The sequence below is a fragment of the Pan troglodytes genome, chromosome X (assembly GCF_028858775.2).
Source record: "Pan troglodytes isolate AG18354 chromosome X, NHGRI_mPanTro3-v2.0_pri, whole genome shotgun sequence".
In the NCBI taxonomy this organism is placed as follows: domain Eukaryota; kingdom Metazoa; phylum Chordata; class Mammalia; order Primates; family Hominidae; genus Pan; species Pan troglodytes.
This window is the reverse complement of record NC_072421.2, coordinates 152,663,992-152,687,200: the sequence shown is the minus strand read 5'-3', so window position 1 is coordinate 152,687,200 and position 23,209 is coordinate 152,663,992. Positions and strand designations below refer to the sequence as shown.

General features: G+C 38.8%; 1 protein-coding gene and 2 pseudogenes across 7 annotated transcripts in view; 2 read left to right on the top strand and 1 right to left on the bottom strand.

Annotated features, from left to right (window-relative positions):
• Positions 1 to 23,209, top strand: part of CLIC2 (chloride intracellular channel 2) — a 107,617-nt gene that overhangs the window by 79,569 nt on the left and 4,839 nt on the right. For 6 of the 7 annotated variants that reach the window (XM_054677155.1, XM_054677154.1, XM_063804701.1 and 3 more), the window contains 2 exons: positions 5,101 to 5,210; positions 5,336 to 5,461. In XM_054677155.1, coding sequence (XP_054533130.1) covers positions 5,101 to 5,210; positions 5,336 to 5,461 — 236 coding nt within the window. The remainder of the gene's footprint in view (positions 1 to 5,100; positions 5,211 to 5,335; positions 5,462 to 23,209) is intronic. The other variant, XM_063804703.1, reaches the window with a different exon arrangement.
• Positions 7,893 to 12,177, bottom strand: LOC107970935 (PHD finger protein 10-like; annotated as a pseudogene).
• Positions 12,665 to 14,012, top strand: LOC134809343 (twinfilin-1-like; annotated as a pseudogene).

Below are 23,209 nucleotides of genomic sequence, written 5' to 3'. Positions count from 1 at the left end.
GACTATGTGAAAAGACCAAATCTACGTCTGATTGGTGTACCTGAAAGTGACGGGGAGAATGGAACCAAGTTGGAAAACACTCTGCGGGATATTATCCAGGAGAACATCCCCAATCTAGCAAGGCAGGCCAACATTCAAATTCAGGAAATACAGAGAACGCCACAAAGATACTCCTCAAGAATAGCAACTCCAAGACACATAATTGTCAGATTCACCAAAGTTGAAATGAAGGAAAAAACGTTAAGGGCAGCCAGAGAGAAAGGTCGGGTTACCCTCAAAGGGAAGCCCATCAGACTAACAGCGGATCTCTCGGCAGAAACCCTACAAGCCAGAAGAGAGTGGGGGCCAATATTCAACATTCTTAAAGAAAAGAATTTTCAACCCAGAATTTCATATCCAGTCAAACTAAGCTTCATGAGTGAAGGAGAAATACAATCCTTTACAGACAAGCAAATGCTGAGAGATTTTGTCACCACCAGGCCTGCCTTACAAGAGCTCCTGAAGGAAGCACTAAACATGGAAAGGAACAACCGGTACCAGCCGCTGCAAAATCATGCCAAAATGTAAAGACCATGGAGACTAGGAAGAAACTGCATCAACTAACGAGCAAAATCACCAGCTAACATCATAATGACAGGATCAAATTCACACATAACAATATTAACTTTAAATATAAATGGACTAAATTCTCCAATTAAAAGACACAGACTGGCAAATTGGATAAAGACTCAAGACCTATCAGTGTGCTGTATTCAGGAAACCCATCTCACATGCAGAGACACACATAGGCTCAAAATAAAAGCATGGAGGAAGATCTACCAAGCAAATGGAAAAGAAAAAAAAGGCAGGGGTTGCAATCCTAGTCTCTGATAAAACAGACTTTAAACCAACAAAGATCAAAAGAGACAAAGAAGGCCATTACATAATGGTAAAGGGATCAATTCAACAAGAAGAGCTAACTATCCTAAATATATATGCACCCAATACAGCACAAAGATTCATAAAGCAAGTCCTGAGTGACCTACAAAGAGACTTAGACTCCCACACATTAATAATGGGAGACTTTAACACCCCACTGTCAACATTAGACAGATCAACGAGACAGAAAGTCAACAAGGATACCCAGGAATTGCACTCGGCTCTGCACCAAGCAGACCTAATAGACATCTACAGAACTCTCCACCCCAAATCAACAGAATATACATTTTTTTCAGCACCACACCACACCTATTCCAAAATTGACCACATACTGGGAAGTAAAGCTCTCCTCAGAAAATGCAAAAGAACAGAAATTATAACAAACTATCTCTCAGACCACAGTGCAATCAAACTAGAACTCAGGATTAAGAATCTCACTCAAAACCGCTCAACTACATGGAAACTGAACAACCTGCTCCTGAATGACTACTGGGTACATAACGAAATGAAGACAGAAATAAAGATGTTCTTTGAAACCAATGAGAACAAAGACACAACATACCAGAATCTCTGGGACGCATTCAAAGCAGTGTGTAGAGGGAAATTTATAGCACTAAATGCCCACAAGAGAAAGCAGGAAAGATCCAAAATTGACACCCTAACATCACAATTAAAAGAACTAGAAAAGCAAGAGCAAACACATTCAAAAGCTAGCAGAAGGCAAGAAATAACTAAAATCAGAGCAGAAGTGAAGGAAATAGAGACAGAAAAAACCCTTCAAAAAATCAATGAATCCAGGAGCTGGTTTTTTGAAAGGATCAACAAAATTGATAGACCGCTAGCAAGACTAATAAAGAAAAAAAGAGAGAAGAATCAAATAGACGTGATAAAAAATGATAAAGGGGATATCACCACTGATTCCACAGAAATACAAACTACCATCAGAGAATACTACAAACACCTCTACGCAAATAAACTAGAAAATCTAGAAGAAATGGATAAATTCCTGGACACATACACTCTCCCAAGACTAAACCAGGAAGAAGTTGAATCTCTGAATAGACCAATAACAGGAGCTGAAATTGTGGCAATAATCAATAGCTTACCAACCAAAAAGAGTCCAGGACCAGATGGATTCACAGCCGAATTCTACCAGAGGTACAAGGAGGAACTGGTACCATTCCTTCTGAAACTATTCCAATCAATAGAAAAAGAGGGAATCCTCCCTAACTCATTTTATGAGGCCAGCATCATTCTGATACCAAAGCCAGGCAGAGACACAACAAAAAAAGAGAATTTTAGACCAATATCCTTGATGAACATTGATGCAAAAATCCTCAATAAAATACTGGCAAAACGAATCCAGCAGCACATCAAAAAGCTTATCCACCATGATCAAGTGGGCTTCATCCCTGGGATGCAAGGCTGGTTCAATATACGCAAATCAATAAATGTAATCCAGCATATAAACAGAGCCAAAGACAAAAACCACGTGATTATCTCAATAGATGCAGAAAAAGCCTTTGACAAAATTCAACAACCCTTCATGCTAAAAACTCTCAATAAATTAGGTATTGATGGGACGTATCTCAAAATAATAAGAGCTATCTATGACAAACCCACAGCCAATATCATACTGAATGGGCAAAAACTGGAAGCATTCCCTTTGAAAACTGGCACAAGACAGGGATGCCCTCTCTCACCACTCCTATTCAACATAGTGTTGGAAGTTCTGGCCAGGGCAATTAGGCAGGAGAAGGAAATAAAGGGTATTCAATTAGGAAAAGAGGAAGTCAAATTGTCCCTGTTTGCAGATGACATGATTGTATATCTAGAAAACCCCATTGTCTCAGCCCAAAATCTCCTTAAGCTGATAAGCAACTTCAGCAAAGTCTCAGGATACAAAATCAATGTACAAAAATCACAAGCATTCGTATACACCAACAACAGACAAACAGAGAGCCAAATCATGAGTGAACTCCCATTCACAATTGCTTCAAAGAGAATGAAATACCTAGGAATCCAACTTACAAGGGATGTGAAGGACCTCTTCAAGGAGAACTACAAACCACTGCTCAAGGAAATAAAAGAGGATACAAACAAATGGAAGAACATTCCATGCTCATGGGTAGGAAGAATCCATATCGTGAAAATGGCCATACTGCCCAAGGTAATTTACAGATTCAATGCCATCCCCATCAAGCTAACAATGCCTTTCTTCACAGAATTGGTAAAAACCACTTTAAAGTTCATATGGAACCAAAAAAGAGCCCACATCGCAAAGTCAATCCTAAGCCAAAAGAACAAAGCTGGAGGCATCACACTACCTGACTTCAAACTACACTACAAGGCTACAGTAACCAAAACAGCATGGTACTGGTACCAAAACAGAGATATAGATCAATGGAACAGAACAGAGCCCTCAGAAATAACACCGCATATCTACAACTATCTGATCTTTGACAAACCTGAGAAAAACAAGCAATGGGGAAAGGATTCCCTATTTATTAAATGGTGCTGGGAAAACTGGCTAGCCATATGTAGAAAGCTGAAACTGGATCCCTTCCTTACACCTTATACAAAAATCAATTCAAGATGGATTAAAGACTTAAACTTTAGACATAAAACCATAAAAACCCTAGAAGAAAACCTAGGCATTACCATTCAGGACATAGGCATGGGCAAGTACTTCATGTCTAAAACACCAAAAGCAATGGCAACAAAAGACAAAATTGACAAATGGGAACTAATTAAACTAAAGAGCTTCTGCACAGCAGAAGAAACTACCATCAGAGTCAACAGGCAACCTACAAAATGGGAGAAAATTTTCGCAACCTACTCATCTGACAAAGGGCTAATATCCAGAATCTACAATGAACTCAAACAAATTTACAAGAAAAAAACAACCCCATCAAAAAGTGGGTGAAGGACATGAACAGACACTTCTCAAAAGAAGACATTTATGCAGCCAAAAAACACATGAAAAAATGCTCATCATCACTGGCCATCAGAGAAATGCAAATCAAAACCACAATGAGATACCATCTCACACCAGTTAGAATGGCAATCATTGAAAAGTCAGGAAACAACAGGTGCTGGAGAGGATGTGGAGAAATAGGAACACTTTTACACTGTTGGTGGGACTGTAAACTAGTTCAACCATTGTGGAAGTCAGTGTGGCGATTCCTCAGGGATCTAGAACTGGAAATACCATTTGACCCAGCCATCCCATTACTGGGTATATACCCAAATGACTATAAATCATGCTGCTATAAAGACACATGCACACGTATGTTTATTGAGGCATTATTCACAATAGCAAAGACTTGGAACCAACTCAAATGTCCAACAATGATAGACTGGATTAAGAAAATGTGGCACATATACACCATGGAATACTATGCAGCCATAAAAAATGAGGAGTTTATGTCCTTTGTAGGGACATGGATGAAATTGGAAATCATCATTCTCAGTAAACTATCGCAAGATCAAAAAACCAAACACTGCATATTCTCACTCATAGGTGGGAATTAAACAATGAGATCACATGGACACAAGAAGGGGAATATCACACTCTGGGGACTGTTGTGGGGTGGAGGGAGGGGGGAGGGAGAGCATCAGGAGATATACCTAATGCTAGATGACGAGTTAATGGGTGCAGCGCACCAGCATGGCACATGTATACACATGTAACTAACCTGCACAATGTGCACATGTACCCTAAAACTTAAAGTATAATATTTAAAAAAAATGAAAGGAAATTTGGTAAGATCTATCAAAATGGGAAATGTGCATACATTTTACTGACCATTTTCATTTTAAAGATTAACCTTAAAGATATAATCTCAGAAGTGGAAGAAGCTATATGCCCAGAAATGTTTGTTTCTGAAGTACTTAGAGTAGTAAAAATTTTGGAATATCTTAAATGTCTATCAATAGGAAAATTATATAAATTCTGATAATATATAAAATTTATTATTATTATTATGTACCCATCACAGTTGTAACTTTACATATAATGAGATTATTTGCTTCCCTATATCTCTCTGTCCATAGATGATGGAGTACATGAGATTAAGAATGTCCATGTTTGTCTCTAGCAACTGGCTCATTTCCTAGTAGGAACTAAATACATACTTATTGAACAAACAAATGAACTGAGGTCTCTCTTTATCTTAATAGGCTGGAAGTGATGGAGAGAGTATTGGAAACTGTCCCTTTTGCCAACGGCTTTTCATGATCCTCTGGCTTAAAGGAGTTAAATTTAATGTGACAACTGTTGACATGACCAGGTAAGAGAAATCAGGACATGTTAAATTCTAGGAATTGAGATTGGTAGATACCAATAAAATATTGGTGTTTATTTAATGTGTACTTTATCTAGAGACCTAACTCTGCTTATTTTTAATAATCATAGAAAGCCTGAAGAACTAAAGGACTTAGCCCCAGGTACCAATCCTCCGTTCCTGGTGTATAACAAGGAGTTGAAAACAGACTTCATTAAAATTGAGGAGTTTTTAGAACAAACCCTGGCTCCTCCAAGGTACAGCATTTACAAGATACTATTTTGCTGAAGATAATCTATTTTACTGGCTTGTTTATTGCAGATTTAGTATTCTTACCAATTTAAGTACTTTTGGATTTCTGGGCCTACATGTCAAATGACACACATGCATAAACATACCCCTCCAACTTCAAATACAAAAAGATGATATGTGTAATATTTCAAATAATTTTTAAAAGCTGCATAACATACATAACACAAGAAGGTAAGTTCTCTGTGCTCTAGAAATAGAGTAGGAACATATAGTGAGATGGGAGTGAGGGAATGGGATACTAACACTATGTAATGCATAAGGATTGATCATGACTGGTCCTTAACACCACTGACGAAATGACAGAACATACCCAACACGAGGGCTAGTGGCCAGGAAATAGACTTCAAGCAGTTAACCAGAGGCCAGAACTGTACTGCCTACACTTGAATGACAACCGCACATCTCTGTCTACCCAGGATAGGTCTAGAAACAAGAAGCATGCTGTATTAATTTTCTATTGCTGGGTAACAAATTACCACAAACTTAGTATCTTAAAACAACAGCTATTTATTATCTCACAGCTTCCATTGGTCAGTTGTCTGGGCATAGCCTGCTAAGGTCCTCTGCTCAGGGTATCAAAAAGTGGCATTCAAGGTGTTGGTCGGGAACACAGTTATCATATGGGGCCCAGGTGACTCTTCCATCTTCATTCAAGTTTTTGGCAGAATTCAGTTCCTTGCAGCTATATGACTGAGGTCTTAGGTTATTGGGTAGCTGTTTGTTGGGGTTGGGTTGGCATTCAATTACTAGAGGCTGCCCCTCTGTATAGGCATTTCGCAACATAGCTGATTGTTCTCTTCCTCTAAAACCTGCAGGAGAATGTCTCTCTGATGTTTTTTTGAGACGGAGTCTCGCTCTGTCGCCCAGGCTGGAGGGCAGTGGCACATGTTGGCTCACTGCAAGCTCCGCCTCTCGGGTTCACGCCATTCTCCTGCCTCAGCCTCCTGAGTAGCTGGGACTACAGATGCCCGCCACCACGCCCGGCTAATCTTTTTTTTTTTTTTTTTTTGTAATTTTAGTAGAGATGAGGTTTCACCGTGTTAGCCAGGATGGTCTCAGTCTCCTGACCTTGTGATCCACCGGCCTCGGCCTCCCAAAGTGCTGGGATTACAGGCGTGAGCCACTGCGCCTGGCCTGATGGTTCACTTTCTTTTAAATTTTTTTATCAGTACAAATTATGGGATACATATGAAATTCTATTATGTGTATGTAATGCATAGTGATAAAGTCAAGGTATCTACAGTGTCCATTACCCAAATACAATACATTTTTGTAACTATAGTCACCCTGCTCTTCTATCAAACATTGAATTTTTTCCTTCTATCTTATTTATGTGTGTACTTTTTAACACACTTCTCTTCATCTTCCCTTCTCCTCCCAATCACCCTCCCCAGTCTCTGTTATCTCTCTTTCCATTCTCTATCTTCATGTGATCAACTTTTTTAACTCCCACATATAAGTGAGAACATGCTATTTTTGTCTTTTTGTGCCTGGCTTATTTCACTTGACATAACAACTCCAGTTCCATCCATGTTGTTCCAAATGACAGGATTTCATTCTCTTTTATGGCTGAATACTATTTCATTGTGTATGTATACCACACTTTCTTTATCCATTTATCTGTTGATGGACACTTAGATCGATTCCATACCTTGTCTATTGTGAATAATGCAATAATAAACATGAGAGTGCAGGTATCCCTTTGACATACTGATTTCTCGTGCTTTGGATAAATGCCAATTAGTGAGATTTTTGGATCTTATGGTAGTGCTACTTTTGGTTTTTTCAGAAATCTCCATGCTGTTTTCCATAGTGGCTATATTTATATTCCCAAAAACAGTGTATAAGAGTTCCTTTTTCTCCACATCCTTGCCAACGTCTGTTAATTTTTTTTTTTGTCTTTTTAATAATAGCAATTCTGACTGAGGTGAGATGATATCTCATTTTGGTTTTGGTTTGCATTTCTCTGTTGATTAGTAAAGTTGAGCATTTCTTTATGTACATTTTGGCCATGCCCTTTGCCCATATTTTATGAGATTTTTTTATTGTTGAGTTGTTTGATTTCCTTGTATATTCTGGATATTAGTCCCCTGTTGAATAGTTTGCAAACATTTCCTCTCATTCAAAAGGTTGTCTCTTCACTCATTTCTTTTGCTGTGCAGAAACTTTTTAGTTTACTTGAGTCCTATTTGTCTATTTTTGTTTCTATTGCCTGTGCTTTTGACATCTCAATCATAAATTATTTGTCTAGAACAATGTCCAGAAGAATTTTCCCTAGGTTTTCTCTTATTATTTTTATAGTTTTGAGTATTATGTTTAAGTCTTCAGTCCATTTTGAGTTGATTTTTGTATACAGTGAGAGATAAGGATCAAGTTTCATTCTTCTGCATATGGCTGTCCAATTTTCCCAGTACCATTAATTGAAAAAGGTGTCCTTTCCCCAATGTTCTTGTGAACTTTGTCAAAGATCAGCTGGCAGTAAATATGTGAATTTATTTCTAGGTTCTCTATTCTGACCATCGGTCTATGTGTCTATTTTTATACCATAACATGCTATTTTGGTTACTATAGCCTTGTAATATATTTCAAAGTCAGGTAATGTGATGCCTCTAGCTTTGTTCTTTTTGCTCAGAATTGCTTTGGCTATATGGAATCTTTTTTGGTTACATGTGAATTTTAGTATTCTTTTTTTGTAATTCTGTGAAAAATGACATTGGTATTTTGACAGGGATTGCATTGAATCTGTAGGTTACTTTGGGAAAATCACAATTTTAATAATATTCATTCTTCTGATCCATGAGCATGAGATGTTTTCCCATATAATTTTATCATTTTCAATTCCTTTCATTAGCATCTTGTAGTTTTCATTGTAAAGATCTTCCACCTCCTTGATTAAAATTATTCCTAGATATTTTAATTTTTAGCTATTGTAAATGGAATTGCCATCTTCATTTCTTTTGTGGGTAGATCATTATTGGTGTATAGAAATGCTACATATTTTTTAGTGTTGATGTTTTTAACCTGGAACTTTACTGAATTTACTTATCAAATCTAAGAATTTTTTGGTGGAGTTTTTAGGTTTTACTAGATACAAGATCATGGCACCAGTAAAAAGGGACAATTTTACTTCCTTTTTCCCAATTTGGATGCCTTTTATTTCTTTCTCTTGCCTGATTGCCATACCTAGGACTTCCAATACTATGTTGAATAGGAGTGGTGAAAGTGGGCATTCTTGTTTTTTTTCCATTTCTTGGAGGAAAGGCTTTCAATTTTTCCCTATTCAGCATGATATCAGCTGTGGGTTTATCATATATAGCCTTTATTATTTTGACATCTTTTCCTTCTATGCCCCATTTGTTGAGAGGTTTTATCATGAAGGGGTGTTGAATTTTATCAAATGCTTTTTCTGTATCTATTGAGATGATGATATGTTTTTTGTCCTTTATTCTATGGATGTCATATATTGAGGTTATTGATTTGCACATGTTGAACCATTCTTGTATCACTGGTATAAATCCCACTTGATCATGGTGTATTATCTTTCTGATATGCTATTGGATTCAGTTTGCTAGTATTTTGTCAAGAGTTTTTGTATCTATGTTCATCAGAAATATTGGCCTGTAGTTTTCTTCTATGTGTGTGTTCTTGTCTGGTTTTTGTATCAGGGTGGTGCTGGCCTCATAGAATGAGTTAAGGAGAGTTCTCTCCTCTTCCATTTTTTAGAATAGTTTCAGGAGAATTGGTATTAGTTCTGGTAGAATTTGTCAGTGAATTTGTCCAGTCCTGTGCTTTTCTTCATTGGGAGACTTTTTTATTACTGACTCAATCTTGCTACTCATTATTGGTCTGTTCATGTTTTCTATTTCTTCCCAATTCAGTCTCAGCACATTGTATGTTTCCTGGAACTTATCCATTTCCTCTAGGTTTATCAGTTTGTCAGCATACAGTTGTACATAATGGTCTCTGGTAATCTTTTGTATTTCTTACATATATGACTTAATGTGTCCTTTTTCATTTCTAATTTGTTTGTTTGGGTCTTCTACTTTTTTGGTTAGTCTAGCTGGCAGTTTATCAATTTAACAAAAACCAACTTTTTCAATCATGATGCTTTGTATTTTTTAGTCTGTATTTCATTTAGTTCTGTTCTTTATTACTTCCTTTTTCTGCTAATTTGGTATTTGGTTTGTTCTTGCTTTTCTAGCAGCTTCACATACATTATTATATTGTTAATTTGTCATTTTCCTACTTTTTTCATGTAGGCATTTATTGCTATAAGCTTGCCTCTTAGTGCTGCTTTTGCTGTATCCCACAGGTTTACGTATGTTATGTTTCAATTTTCATTTGTTTCGAGAATTTTTTTTCTTCTTAAATTCCTTATTGACCATTGGTTGTTCAGGAGCATGTTGGTTAATTTTTATGTATTTATGCAGTTTCTAAAGTTCCTCTTGGTGTTTATTTATAGTTGATTTCATTTCCTTGTGGCCTGAGAATATCCTTGGTATGATTTTCATTGTGTTAAATTTATTGAGACATTTTGTGGCCTGACATATGGTCCATCCTGGAGAATATTCCATGTGCTGATGAATGTATATTCTGTAGTTGTTGGATAGAATGTTCTGTAAATGTCTGTTTGGTTCATTTGGTCTAAAGTCCAGTTTAAGTCTAATGTTTATTTGTTGATTTTCTGTCTAGATTATCTATCTAATGTTGACAGTGGGATGTTAAAGTTCCTTCCTATTATTGCACTGCAGTCTGTCTCTACCTTTAGATCTAGTAATGTTTGCTTTATGAATCTGGATGCTCCAGTATTGGGTGCATATATATTTAGGATTGTTATATCTTTTTTGCTGGGTTGATCTGTCATTATATAATGATAGTTTTGGTCCTTTTTTCACTTTTTTTGATTTAATGTCTGTTTTGTCTTATATGATTATAGCTAATCCTGCTCACTTTTGATTTCCGTTTGTGTGAAATATCTTTATCAACCCCTTTCAGTCTATATGTGTCTTTACTAGTGAGGTGAGTCTCTTGTAAGTACTATGCAGTTGGATTATGTTTTTTAAATCTATTCATCCAGTGTATGTCTTTTAAGTGGAATATTTAATCTGTTTATGTTTACATGTGAAGACTTATTTCTGTCATTTTGTTATTTTTTTCTGGTTGTTTTGTATATTCTTTGTTTTTTTTCTCTCTCTCTTGTCATTAATCATTACAGTTTGGTGGTTTTGTGTAGTGGTAATATTTGAGTCCTTTATTTTCTTTATATCCAGGCAAGAAGGATGGCCACTATTCTCACACTGGGAGCAGTGTATAAGTGATTCAGCCTTTCCTTTCTTGTTGGACTCCTTACCCTTCAGACAAATTCCACATATAGCTTTTGGAATGACTTTGGGCTTGTACCCAGGAACTGAGTTGGACAGTACAGAACGTTTGGGACCATCTTTTCTTGGAGTGGCAGCTCTGTCTTTTGATTTCTGTCTTCCCTGGAAAGAGTCCTGGCTGTCAGGAGAGCTTTCCCCTTCAGATACCTTGCCAGAGGAGCTGTCCGAAGTGCCTTTATTTTTCCGCTTCTCATCACCTCAACCATCTTCGCCGTCATCTGAATCACCGTCGCTGTCTAGAGCAGGGAGCTCAGGATCCAGAGTGGCCTCGTACAGGGCTGTGTTTAATGGCAGATACCACAGCTCATCTGGTGAGTACCTCTTATAATATTCCTGGAACTGTCCGGGGATGAGAGCCACTGGGTAAGAACTGACCTTTGTTCGCCCTGTTGGCAAAACTTCCTACTTCCCTTGAGGCACCTGGATAACGTGTCTGCAAGTCAAAATAAGCTCTTCTTTCTTCCATGCGTTCCCGGTTTAAGTTGCTGCTTTTTTTGGCAGCTTTTTTGTTTGTTTGTTTGTTTGTTTGTTTGTTTGTTTTGAGACGGAGTCTCACTCTGTCGCCCAGGCTGGAGTGCGGTGGCGCGATCTCGGCTCACTGCAAGCCCCACCTCCCGGGTTCACGCCATTCTCCTGCCTCAGCCTCCCGAGTAGCTGGGACTACAGGCGCCCGCCACCACGCCCGGCTAATTTTTTGTATTTTTTGTAGAGACTGGGTTTCACCGCGTTAGCCAGGATGGTCTTGATCTCCTGACCTCGTGATCCGCCTGCCTCGGCCTCCCAAAGTGCTGGGATTACAGGCAGCTTTCTTAATATACTCAGGCACTTTACTGGCTTCAACTTTCTGAGTATTCTGTTGTTACATTTGGGAATACTCTTTGTAATGGTCTGTAATTCGTTGACGTTCTTTTTCTTGTAGAATAACAGAATACTTAGCATGTTTGGCTGGATATTCCTTTATCGTTAAAACAATCACTTCATCACTGCTCAGTTAAACCTAGAGTGCATTGAGTTTCAGTAATGACATTTGGCTCTCTCAGGTAGAGTTTGTCCTTGTGAGACAAATCTCGTCTCTCTAAATCTGGATATTTCCTTTTAAAGGAGGTCACACCGAAATATTAACTGACTTGTTCTTGAAGCATATAGTATTCTCCTGTTTCATCAGGTGGCCATTTGTACTCTATCAAATTTTATGCTGGATAGTAACTAAAGCCAAGTTCTTGACTTGAAGTTTCACAGCTCCTAGAACCATCTCCTGAGCCCATTCGCCTCTTTTTGGATGCCTGGGTCCGGTCATTTGAATTATCTTCAATTTCATCCTTCGAGGACTGCGCTCCGGGGGTGGCTGGGTCGCTGTCGCATGGCCGCGGGGAGGCGCCAGAGGCTGGGAGGGCGCGGGGCTGCGGGCGGGAATGGAAAAGGTCCTGCGGCGGCGGCGGCGCTCCTGACATCCACCCGACCCCATTTTTTTTAAATATCTGTTTTATTCAGCATACCCTTTCCCAACATATCTGTAATACTAGGCATTAGCACTCTTTTTACATCTGTGCCGATATAACAGGTGTAGTGACATCTCATTGATACTTAACTTGTATTTCCTTGAATGATAGATACATTTAAGCATCTTTACCTATGTTGTTTGATCATTTGGTTTTGTTCTCCTGTGAATCATCTTGTCAAATCCGTCTGATTTTCTATTAGCTTCATACTGAATAGGCAAAGCTGGAAGCATTCCCCTTTAAAAGAGGCACAAGACTTTAAAATAGTATTGGAAGTTCTAGCCAGAGCAGTGAGGCAAGAGAAAGAAATAAAGGGCATCCAAATAGGAACATAGAAAGTCAAACTATCCCTGTTTGCAGACGACATGATTCCATATCTAGAAAACCCCATACTCGGCTGCACTCAGCATCGGAGCCAGGAGCTAGTGGCCGCCGCCACGTCCCACCAGACCTGCATCCAAGCAAGTGAAGATGTCAAAGAGATCTTGCCAGAGCCAGAAATGGAAAGTACAGACTTCTGAAAATATCTATTGAAAATGAGCAACTTATGATTGGATCATATATAGTCAGCCTTCAGATTCCTGGGATAAGGATTATGATTCCTTTGTTTTACCCCTGTTGGAGGACAAACAACTGTGCTATATATTATTCAGGTTAGATTCTCAGAATGCCCAGGGATATGAATGGATATTCATTGCATGGTTTCCAGATCATTCTCATGTCCGTCAAAAAAGGTTATATGCAGCAACAAGAGCAACTCTGGAAAAGGAATCTGGAGGTGGCCACGTTAAAGATGAAGTATTTGGAACAGTAAAGGAAGATGTATCATTACATGGATATAAAAAATGTTTGCTCTCACAATCTTCCCCTGCCCCACTGACTGCAGCTGAGGAAAAATTATGACATTAAAATCAATGAGGTACAGACTGACGTGGGTGTGGACGCTAAGCATCAAACACTACAAGGAGTAGCATTTCCTATTTCTCGAGAAGCTTTTCAGGCTTTGGAAAAAATAAATAACAGCTGAACTATGTGCAGTTGGAAATAAACATAAAAAATGAAATTATAATTTTGGCCAACACAACAAATACAGAACTAAAAGATTTGCCAAAGAGGATTCCCAAGGATTCAGCTCATTACCATTTCTTTCTGTATAAACATTCCCATGAAGGAGACTATTTAGAGTCCATAGTTTTTATCTATTCAATGCCCAGATACACATGCAGTATAAGAGAACGGATGCTGTATTCTAGCTGCAAGAGCCCTCTGCTAGAAATTGTAGAAAGACAACTATGGATGTTGTAATGGATGTAATTAGAAAGATTGAGATAGACAATGAGGATTAGTTGACTTCAGACTTCCTTTGTGAAGAAGTACATCCCAAGCAGCATGCAGGAAAAAGAAGAATTCGAAGACTAATTAGGGGCCCAGTGGAAAATGAAGCTACTACTGATTCAAGTCATCAGATTAAACATAGCAATACTAGTTTTTTAAAAGTCCAGCTTTTAATACAGGAGAACTGAAATCATTCCATGTTGATATAAAGTAGGGAAAAAATTGTACTTTTTGGAAAATAGCACTTGTCACTTCTATGTATTTTTTAAATTAATGTTACAGAAGAGTCATGATTTCTATTTTTGACTTAAAGCTAGAAAAGAGTTCAACATAATGTTTAATTTTGTCACACTGTTTTTATAGTGTTGATTCTACACTTTCACATACTTCTTAAAATTTTATACAATTGGGCCAGTTCTAGAAAGTGTGATGTCTCGAAGGATAAACTTACTACTTTCTTGTAGGACAGAAAGACCTTAAAATATTCTTATCACTTAATGAATATGTTAAAGACCAGGCTAGAGTATTTTCTAAGCTGGAAACTTAGTGTGCCTCGGAAAAGGCCAGAAGTTGCTTATTCTGAGTAGCTGTGCTAACTCTGTCAGACTATAGGATCATCTCTGCAACTTTTAGAAATAGTGCTTTATATTGCAGCAGTCTTTTATATTTGACTTTTTTTTAAACAGCATTAAAATTGCAGATCAGCTCACTCTGAAACTTTAAGGATACCAGATATTTTCTATACTGCAGGATTTCTGATGACATTGAAAGACTTTAAACAGCCTTAGTAAATTATCTAAGGCTCTGTGAAGCCAAACATTTATGTTCAGATTGAAATTTAAATTAATATCATTCAAAAGGAAATAAAAAATGTTGAAAGAGTTTTAAAAATCAGGATTGACTTTTTTCTCCAAAACCATACATTTATAGGCAAATTGTGTTCTTTGTCACTTCTGAACAAATATTCAGATTTAAAATTACGTTAAAGTCCTAGTATTTAACAGGCTAACACAGATAAACACCTTAATAATCTCCTTTCAATTAATATTGTATTTCAAACCACATTTAACTGTCTTCTAATGCTTTGCATTTTCAGTTACAACCTAGAGAGATTTTGAGCCTCATATTTCTTTGATACTTAAAATAGAGGAAGCTAGAATACTTCATGTTTAGTCTGTTAAACCTGCTACAAAAACCATAACTTTGAGGCATTTTCTAAATGAGCTGTGGGGATCCAGGATTTGTAATTTATTGATCTAAACTTTATGCTGCGTAAATCAGTTATCAGAAATGCACATTTCATAGGGTGAAACACTCATTTTTTTTTTTTTTTGAGACGGAGTTTTGCTCTTGTTGCCCAGGCTGGAGAGCAATCGCACGATCTCCGCTCACTGCAACCTCTGCCTCCAGGGTTCAAGTGATTCTCATGCCTCAGCCTCCCAAGTAGCTGGTATTACAGGCATGTGCCACCATGCCTGGCTAATTTTGTATTTTTAGTAGAGACGGGGTTTCTCCATGTTGGTCAGGCTGGTTGTGAACTCCCGACCTCAGGTGACCCGCCCGCCTTGCCCTCCCAAAGTGCTGGGATTACAGGTGTGAGCCACTGCGCCCGGCCAAAGCACTCATTTCTAAACCTTATTATCTAAGGTAATATATGTACCTTTCAGAAATTTGTGTTCAAGTAAGTAAAGCATATTAGAATAATTATGGGTTGACTGATTTTTTATATAGAATTTAGAGTATTTGTGTGGGGTTTTGTTTGTTTACAAATAATCAGACTATAGTATTTAAACATGCAAAATAATTGACAATAATGTTGCACTTGTTTATTAAAGATATAAGTTGTTCCATGGGAGCACACATAAACAGACATACATACACCCAAATTATTGCATTAAGAATCCTGGAGCTGTGTTGCAGACCATAGCTGAAGCAGTTATTTTCAGTCAGGAAGACTACCTGTCATGAAGGTATAAAATAATTTAGAAGTGAATGTTTTTCTGTACCATCTATGTGCAATTATACTCTAAATTCCACTACACTACATTAAAGTAAATGGACATTCCAGAATATAGATGTGATTATAGTCTTAAACTAATTATTATTAAACCTATGATTGCTGAAAATCAGTGATGCATTTGTTATAGAGCATAACTCATCATTTACAGTATGTTTTAGGTGGCATTATCATACCTAGACAATGAATAACATATTCCCAATAAATTTATATGGCAGTGAAGAATTACATGCCTTCTGGTGGACATTTTATAAGTGCATTTTATATCACAATAAAAAATTTTTCTCAAAGAAAACCCCATACTCTCAACCCAATAGGTCCTTCAGCTGATAAACAACTTTGGCAAAGTTTCAGGATGCAAAATCAATGTACAAAAATCACTTGCATTTCTATACATCAACAACAGCCAAGCTGAGAGCCCAATTGGGAAGGCAATCCCATTCACAATTGCCACACACAAAAAATAAAATACCTGGGAATACAGCTAACTCAGGAGGTGAAGGATATCTACAATGAGAATTACAAAACACTGCTCAAAGAAATAAGAGAAGACACAAACAAATGGAAAAATATCCCATGCTCATGGATAGGAAGAATCAATATCAACAAAATGACCATACTGCCCAAAGCAATCTAAAGATTCAGTGTTATTTCTAACAAACTAACAATGACATTCTTCACAGAACTAGAAAAAACTATTTTAAAATTCTTATGAAACCAAAAAAGAGCCCGAATAGCCAAGGCAATTCTAAGCAAAAATAACAAAGCTGGAAGTATCGCATTAGCCAACTTCGAACTATACTGCAAGGCTACAGTAAGCAAAACACAGCGTGGTACTGATACAACATCTGTAATCCCTTCACTTTTGGAGGCCGAGGCAGGTGGATCACCTGAGGTCAGCTGTTCCAGATCAGCCTGGCCAACATGGTGAAAACCCGTCTCTACTAAAAATACAAAAGTTAGCCAGGCTTGGTGACACACGCCTGTAATCCCACCTACTCAGGAGACCAAGGCAGGAGAATTGCTTGAACCTGAGAGATGGAGGTTGCAGTGAGCCAAGATCACGCCATTGCACTCCAGCCTGGGCAACAGAGTGAAACTCTGTCTCAAAAGAAAAAAAGAAAGAAAGAAAGAAAAAAACAGGCACATAGACCAATGGGACATAATAGAGAGCCCAGTAATAAGACCGCACACCTACAACCATGTGATTTTTGACAAAGCTGACAAAAGCAATGGGGAAAGCACTCCCTGTTCAATAAATGGTGCTGGGCTGGCTAGCCCTATGCAGACGATTGAAGCTGGACCCGTTCCTTATACCATATACAAAAATCAAGATGGATTAAAGACTTAAGTGTAAAACCCAAAACTACAAAAACCCAGAAGACAACCTAGGCAATGCCATCCTAGACATAGGAACAGGCAAAGATTTCATGACAAAGATGTCAAAAGCAATTGCAACAAAAGCAAAAATTGACAAATGGGATTTAATTAAATGAAAGAGCTTCTACACAGCAAAAGAAACAATCAACAGAGTAAACAGACAACCTACAGAATGGAAGAAAATTTTTACAAACTATGCATCTAACAAAGGTCTAATATCCAGTGTCTATAAGGAGCTTAAATAAATTTACAAGAAAAAAATCGCATTCAAATGTGGGCAAAGGACATGAACAGATGAACAGACATACATGGGGCAAATTAGCATATGAAAAAAAGCTCATTAGTGATCATTGGAGAAATGCAAATCAAAACCACAATGATATACCATCTCACTCAAGTCAGAATGGCTAAAAATAAAAATAAAAAGTCAAGAAATAGCAGATGCTGGCAAGGTTGTGGAGAAAAGCAAACACTTATACACTGTCGGTGGGAGTGTAAACTAGTTCAACCATTGTGGAAGATAGTGTAGTGATTCTTCAAAGAGCTAACAGCAGAACTACCATTTGACCCAGCAATCCCATTACTGGATATATACCCAGAGGAATATAAATCATTCTACCATAAAGACACGTGCATGAGAATGTTCATTGCAGCACTATTCACAATAACAAAGACATGGAATCAACCCAAATGCCCATCAATGACAGACTGAATAAAGAAAAGGTGGTACATATATACCATGGAATAGTATGCAGCCATAGAAAAGAATGAGATCGTGTCTTTTGCAGGAACATGGATGGAGCTACAGGCTATTATTCTTAGCAAACTAACACAGGAACAGAAATCCAATACTACATGTTCGCACATATAAGCGGGAGCTAAATGATGAGAACTCATGAACACAAAGAAGGGAACAATACACACTGGGGTGTTCTTGAGGGTGGAGGGTTGGAGGAGGGAAAGGAGCAGAAAAGATAACAACTGGGTACTGAGCTTAATACCTTGGTGATGAAATAATCTGTACAGCAAATTCCCATGACATGAGTTCACCTATGTAACAAACCTTCACATGTATCCGAAACCTAAAATAAATTTTTTTAATGAAATAAATATGGTTTTTGGGGGGGCCTCCTCTTTCGGCTTTGGAGCCCCCCTCCCTCTGTCTCGGTATGGGGGAGTTTCTTCCTTCTGTCTTCTCCCTTCCTTCTTGCCTATTAAACTCTCTGCTCCTTAAAACCAAAAGAAAAAAAAGAAAGAAAGAAAGAAATATGGTTTTTATTTTTCTCACATAAGAAACTCAGAATGAACCTAGGATGATAGCTCCGTAATTTCATTAGGGATTTCAACTCCTAATCTTTCTTCTCTGCCATCCTTCAAGTGAGGCTTCCAGTCTCAAAGTTAACTCATGGTGACAATATGTCTGCTGGAACTCCAGGCAACAGATCTAATATACAAGCCAGCTCTAAGGAGTTTTCACAGAAGCCACACCCAAAAATTTCCATTTACAGCTCATTGTCCAGAGGTAATTCATGTGGTTAGATCTAAGTAGTGGTATATAAGTGTGTTATCTGCCATAGTTTGCCCCTCTGACCACCCAAATAAGTGTATGTATCCCTCTTCTCACATATGGAACACACAGTTACTACAGTCAGCTTAAAGTCCAGTACCTTTGGATGATGTGCAATATCTCCATTAGATACTAATGGTCAAGCAGTCAAATATATTAAAAATTATCTCCACCCACTCTTTGACACACCCATTTTTAAAAGTGAAGATTCGATAACACACAACCACCACTGGTTCATACTAGTTCATAATAGTTACCATGACTTGAAAAAGGACTGAAATATTGTTTCTACGTTTTATTGTTACAAACACTGCTAAAAGGAATGGTCTTTTTACAAGGCCCTCCACAACGGTTAGTCTTCCATATTGCTGGATATGGGAACCCTTCCATATGAACTTTGTTTTATCTACTTTTTAAAAGCCTTGTAAACACCCACATTAATGGAAATGGTGGAGTAGGGAATTCCAGAACTCCATTCTTTCATAAAAGCAATGAATAGGCTGGCAAAACTGTCAGAAGCAACTTTTTCAGAACTCTGGAATCTAAGCAAAAATTACAGCAGCCAGGAGAACACTTAATGAATAAAAAATCTAAATTTCAGTGAGAGTTCTGTGGCATTTTTGGTTACCTTGAGACCATCCTCCAACCCTCAGCCCATCAGTAGTCTTAAAAATGGCAGCTTATATTGCAGGTGCAGGTTACTGGTACCAGAGGAAGTGATATTGACCTTATTTTCAGTGAACTGTGATTGTGTAGTTTGACCTATCTGGTGGTTCCCTGAAGGATTACCTCAATGGTTTACCTTTTTGTCACCTGCACTAGAGCTTCCCCAGGGCTGAGGCACCTTCCCTGGTGCTGGTTGTGGAAAGAATTTTAAAGCAAATGTATTAGTCACAGCTACACAGAACAAGGAATAACATCTGGGAAAAGCAATAGACAAATGGAAAAATCCCAGGAAGGGCCAGGCGCGGTGGCTCATGCCTGTAATCCCAGCACTTTGGGAGGCCGAGGCGGGCAGGTCACCTGAAGTCAGGAGTTCGAGACCAGCCTGACCAACATGGAGAAACCCCATCTCTACTAAAAACACAAAATTAGCCAGGCGTGGTGGTGCATGCCTGTAATCCCAGCTACTCGGGAGGCTGAGGCAGGAGAATCGCTTGAACCTGGGAGGCAGAGGTTGTGGTGAGCCGAGATTGCACCATTGCACTCTAGCCTGGGCATGGACAACAAGAGCAAAACTCCATCTCAAAAAAAAAAAAATCCCAGGAAGAAAGAGGCTGAGATACTTGGGGGATGCTTAGGGAAATAATGGCTTCAAAACATTTTATGTATTCTGAGGACTATAGAAGACTATGCATGGACCCATTTCTAGATGTGTGCTCACAAAAGAACTGAGAAGACTAGGCTCTCAATTCTGGCTAAATTTCAGGCACTGCACAAGCAGAAAATGAAGGCAAAGGCAGAACTTTAAACTGTGTAGCTAAGCAATGAAGGAGAGCCCCAACACAGAACCAACCCTCAAAAACTAAGAAAGCTTTTTGTTTTCATAGTTTGTTTCTTTGTTTTGCTTCCAGGAGTTTAATAAAATCTCTGTAAAATCAATAACTGACTAAAGCTAATGGAACAAATATTTCAGAGGCCACACATACCAAAAAAATATAGGCTTTACAAAATTAGTTAAGAAAACTAACTAAACCAACAACAACCACAATAAGCAGCAACAACAAGACCAGGGGACTGGGAGAATCAATCAGATTTCCAGAGTTTCTACATTATAACATTCAAAACATCTGGTTTTCAAGAAAAAAAAAACTGAGGCATGTGAGGAAACAAGAAAGTATGGCAAGGACAAAAAACCAAACACCGCATGTTCTCACTCATAGGTGGAAATTGAACAATGAGAACACTTGGACACAGGATGGAACATCACACACCGGGGCCTGTCGGGGGGCGGGGAGGGATAGCATTAGGAGATATACCTAATGGGTGCAGCACTCCAACATGGCACACGTATACATATGTAACAAACCTGCATGTTGTGCACATGTACCCTAGAACTTAAAGTATAATAAAAAAAAGAAATGAAAAAAATACATTGCATAGATGAAATACGATCATACATTTATAGCATTTAGCACAATTCCTGACATAATAAAATACTCAATAAAACAACAACAACAGAAAGAAAAACCCACAGCTGACATTGTACTCAATAGTGAAGGACTGAAGTTTTTCCCCTTAAGATCAGAAACAAGACAAGGATGTTCATTGTGGTTGGAAAAAATAATTGATATGATTTCAATCTTCTTAAGTGGTTAAGAATTTTTTTGTGGCCTAACATATGATCCATCCTGGTGAATATTCTGTATGCACTTGAAAATAATGTGTATTCTGCTACAGTTGCCCAAAATCTGGGGTTGAAGAAGCCAGCTTAGTTCTGGGTTGGGCCTGAAGCCTGGGGCTCTGTGGGTCAGCCTTTTTTGGGCTCAATTGGAGCCTGGTCTGGGCCTGAAGCCTGAGCTTGAATGGGCCAGCCTGAAATCTGGGGCCACCAGGGATGGCCTGGAGTCTGTACCCATGAGGGCTGTATTGGAGGCTGAATGTTTGGATGCTGACCTGGTACCTGTGGCCATGGGGGCCAGCCTGGAGCTGAGGTCCATGGGTGTCAACGTGGCACTGGGACAGACCCAAAGCCTGGGAGTGTGAAGGCCAGCCTGGAGCTGAGTTGGTCTGGATACTGGGTCTGTGGGTATTGGCCTTAAACTGGGGTCCAAAGGTGCTAGTCTTGTGATGGAGAGGGCCTGAAAGCTGAGTCTGGGGGTACAGTGGCTGTCCTGAAGCAAAGGGGCTGTCTTGGAGGGGTGCAAGCCTGGAGGTATGATCTGGTGCTGAAGGAAGTCTGGAGTCTGGGGCTACTGACCCAGGGCTGGGAGACTGCATCTGCAGGGATGGCCTGGACATTGGGGCTACAAGGGCTGGCCTACTGCCCAAGTCTGTGGGGACCAGCCTAAAGTCTGGGGTAATCATGGCCTGTCCAGGGCTAGACTTTACTGTGTTGGGCCCAGTGTTTGGGTCTGAGGCAAAGTCTGGTGTTCACTTACCTCTTCTTCTCCCAAGCAAAGGGCATCTCTCTCCATACTGTGGGTTGGAGAAGGCATAACACAGGTAATTTAAAACTGTCCTGCTAAGGTGAAAAATAAAGCAAAAAAGAGAAGTAGTGATGTTAGGGAAAGGAGTGATGTTGCAATGTTACAATTGAACGTCCAGAGAAAGGCTTCACTTAGAAAGAGATACCCATGAAAAAGACCTGAAAGAAAAGTGGGAGCAAGGGATGTCCATGTGTCCCCCTCACCTACGGGCAGACCAAGTTAAAAGGCTCTGGGGTAGGAGGTTTCCAGGCCTATTTGAATGGTAGCAAGAAGGTCTGTGTCATAATTGAGCGAGTGAGGGATATGAGAGAAGAGAGGTAAGGTGGGATCACATCATGTGGATCCTTATAGGCTACTGTAATGAGTTAGGCTGTGACTCGGTAAGATGAGATGACTGCACACTACTGAGTAGGGGAAAGCCATCACTCTGGCTTCTGGGTGGTTAATAGACTGGGTGGGAAAGAAGGTGGTTCATATCATGTGGGTCCTTGTAGACCACTGTGAGCACTTGGGCTCTAACTCTGAGATGAGGACATTGCAGGCTAATGAGTAGGGGAAAGACATGACATGACTTACATTTTAACATGATTGCTCTGTCTATGGGTGGAGAATATTCCAGGTGTATGAGGGACAAGTATGGGAATAGGGAGAATAGTCAGGAGGCTGTTACAGTAATATAGGCTTTGGACTGGGCAGGGGCGCGGGGGTGGACAGATTCTGGATACATTTTGAAAGGTAAGCTGACCAGAGTTGCTAATAGATCAAATGTGGAGTTAGAAGGAAAGAGAGGAATCAAGGAAGATACCTAAGTTTTTGACCTGACCATTTCTAGCTTCCAGTGAATTTTTTTTTATGAAAAGGAATTGAGTGTTTTAGCCTTTGTTTGTATTGTATATATTTAAGGTATAACACATGATGTCTTGATATACATATATATAGTGAAATGATTACTACAGTCAAGCAAATTAACATATCCATCGCTTCATATAGTTATCTTTTTTATATGGTAAGAGCACCTAAAATCTACCCTTTGCAAATTTTCAGTATACAATATTATTAGTCCTCATATTATACATTATATCTCTAGACTTACTCATTCTACATAACTGCAACTTTGTACCCTTCGACCTACATCTCCCTCTTTCCTCCCCCCACTGCCCCGGTAATCACTGCTCTATTCTTTTTTCTATATATTTGACCTTTTAAAGATGCCACACATAAGTGAGATCATGGAATATTTGTCTTTCTGTGCCTGGCTTATTTCACTTAACATAACGTCCTCCAGGCTCATCCACGTTGTTGCAAATGACAGGAGTTCATTCTTTTTAAGGCTGATTAATATTCTATTACATATATATATATATA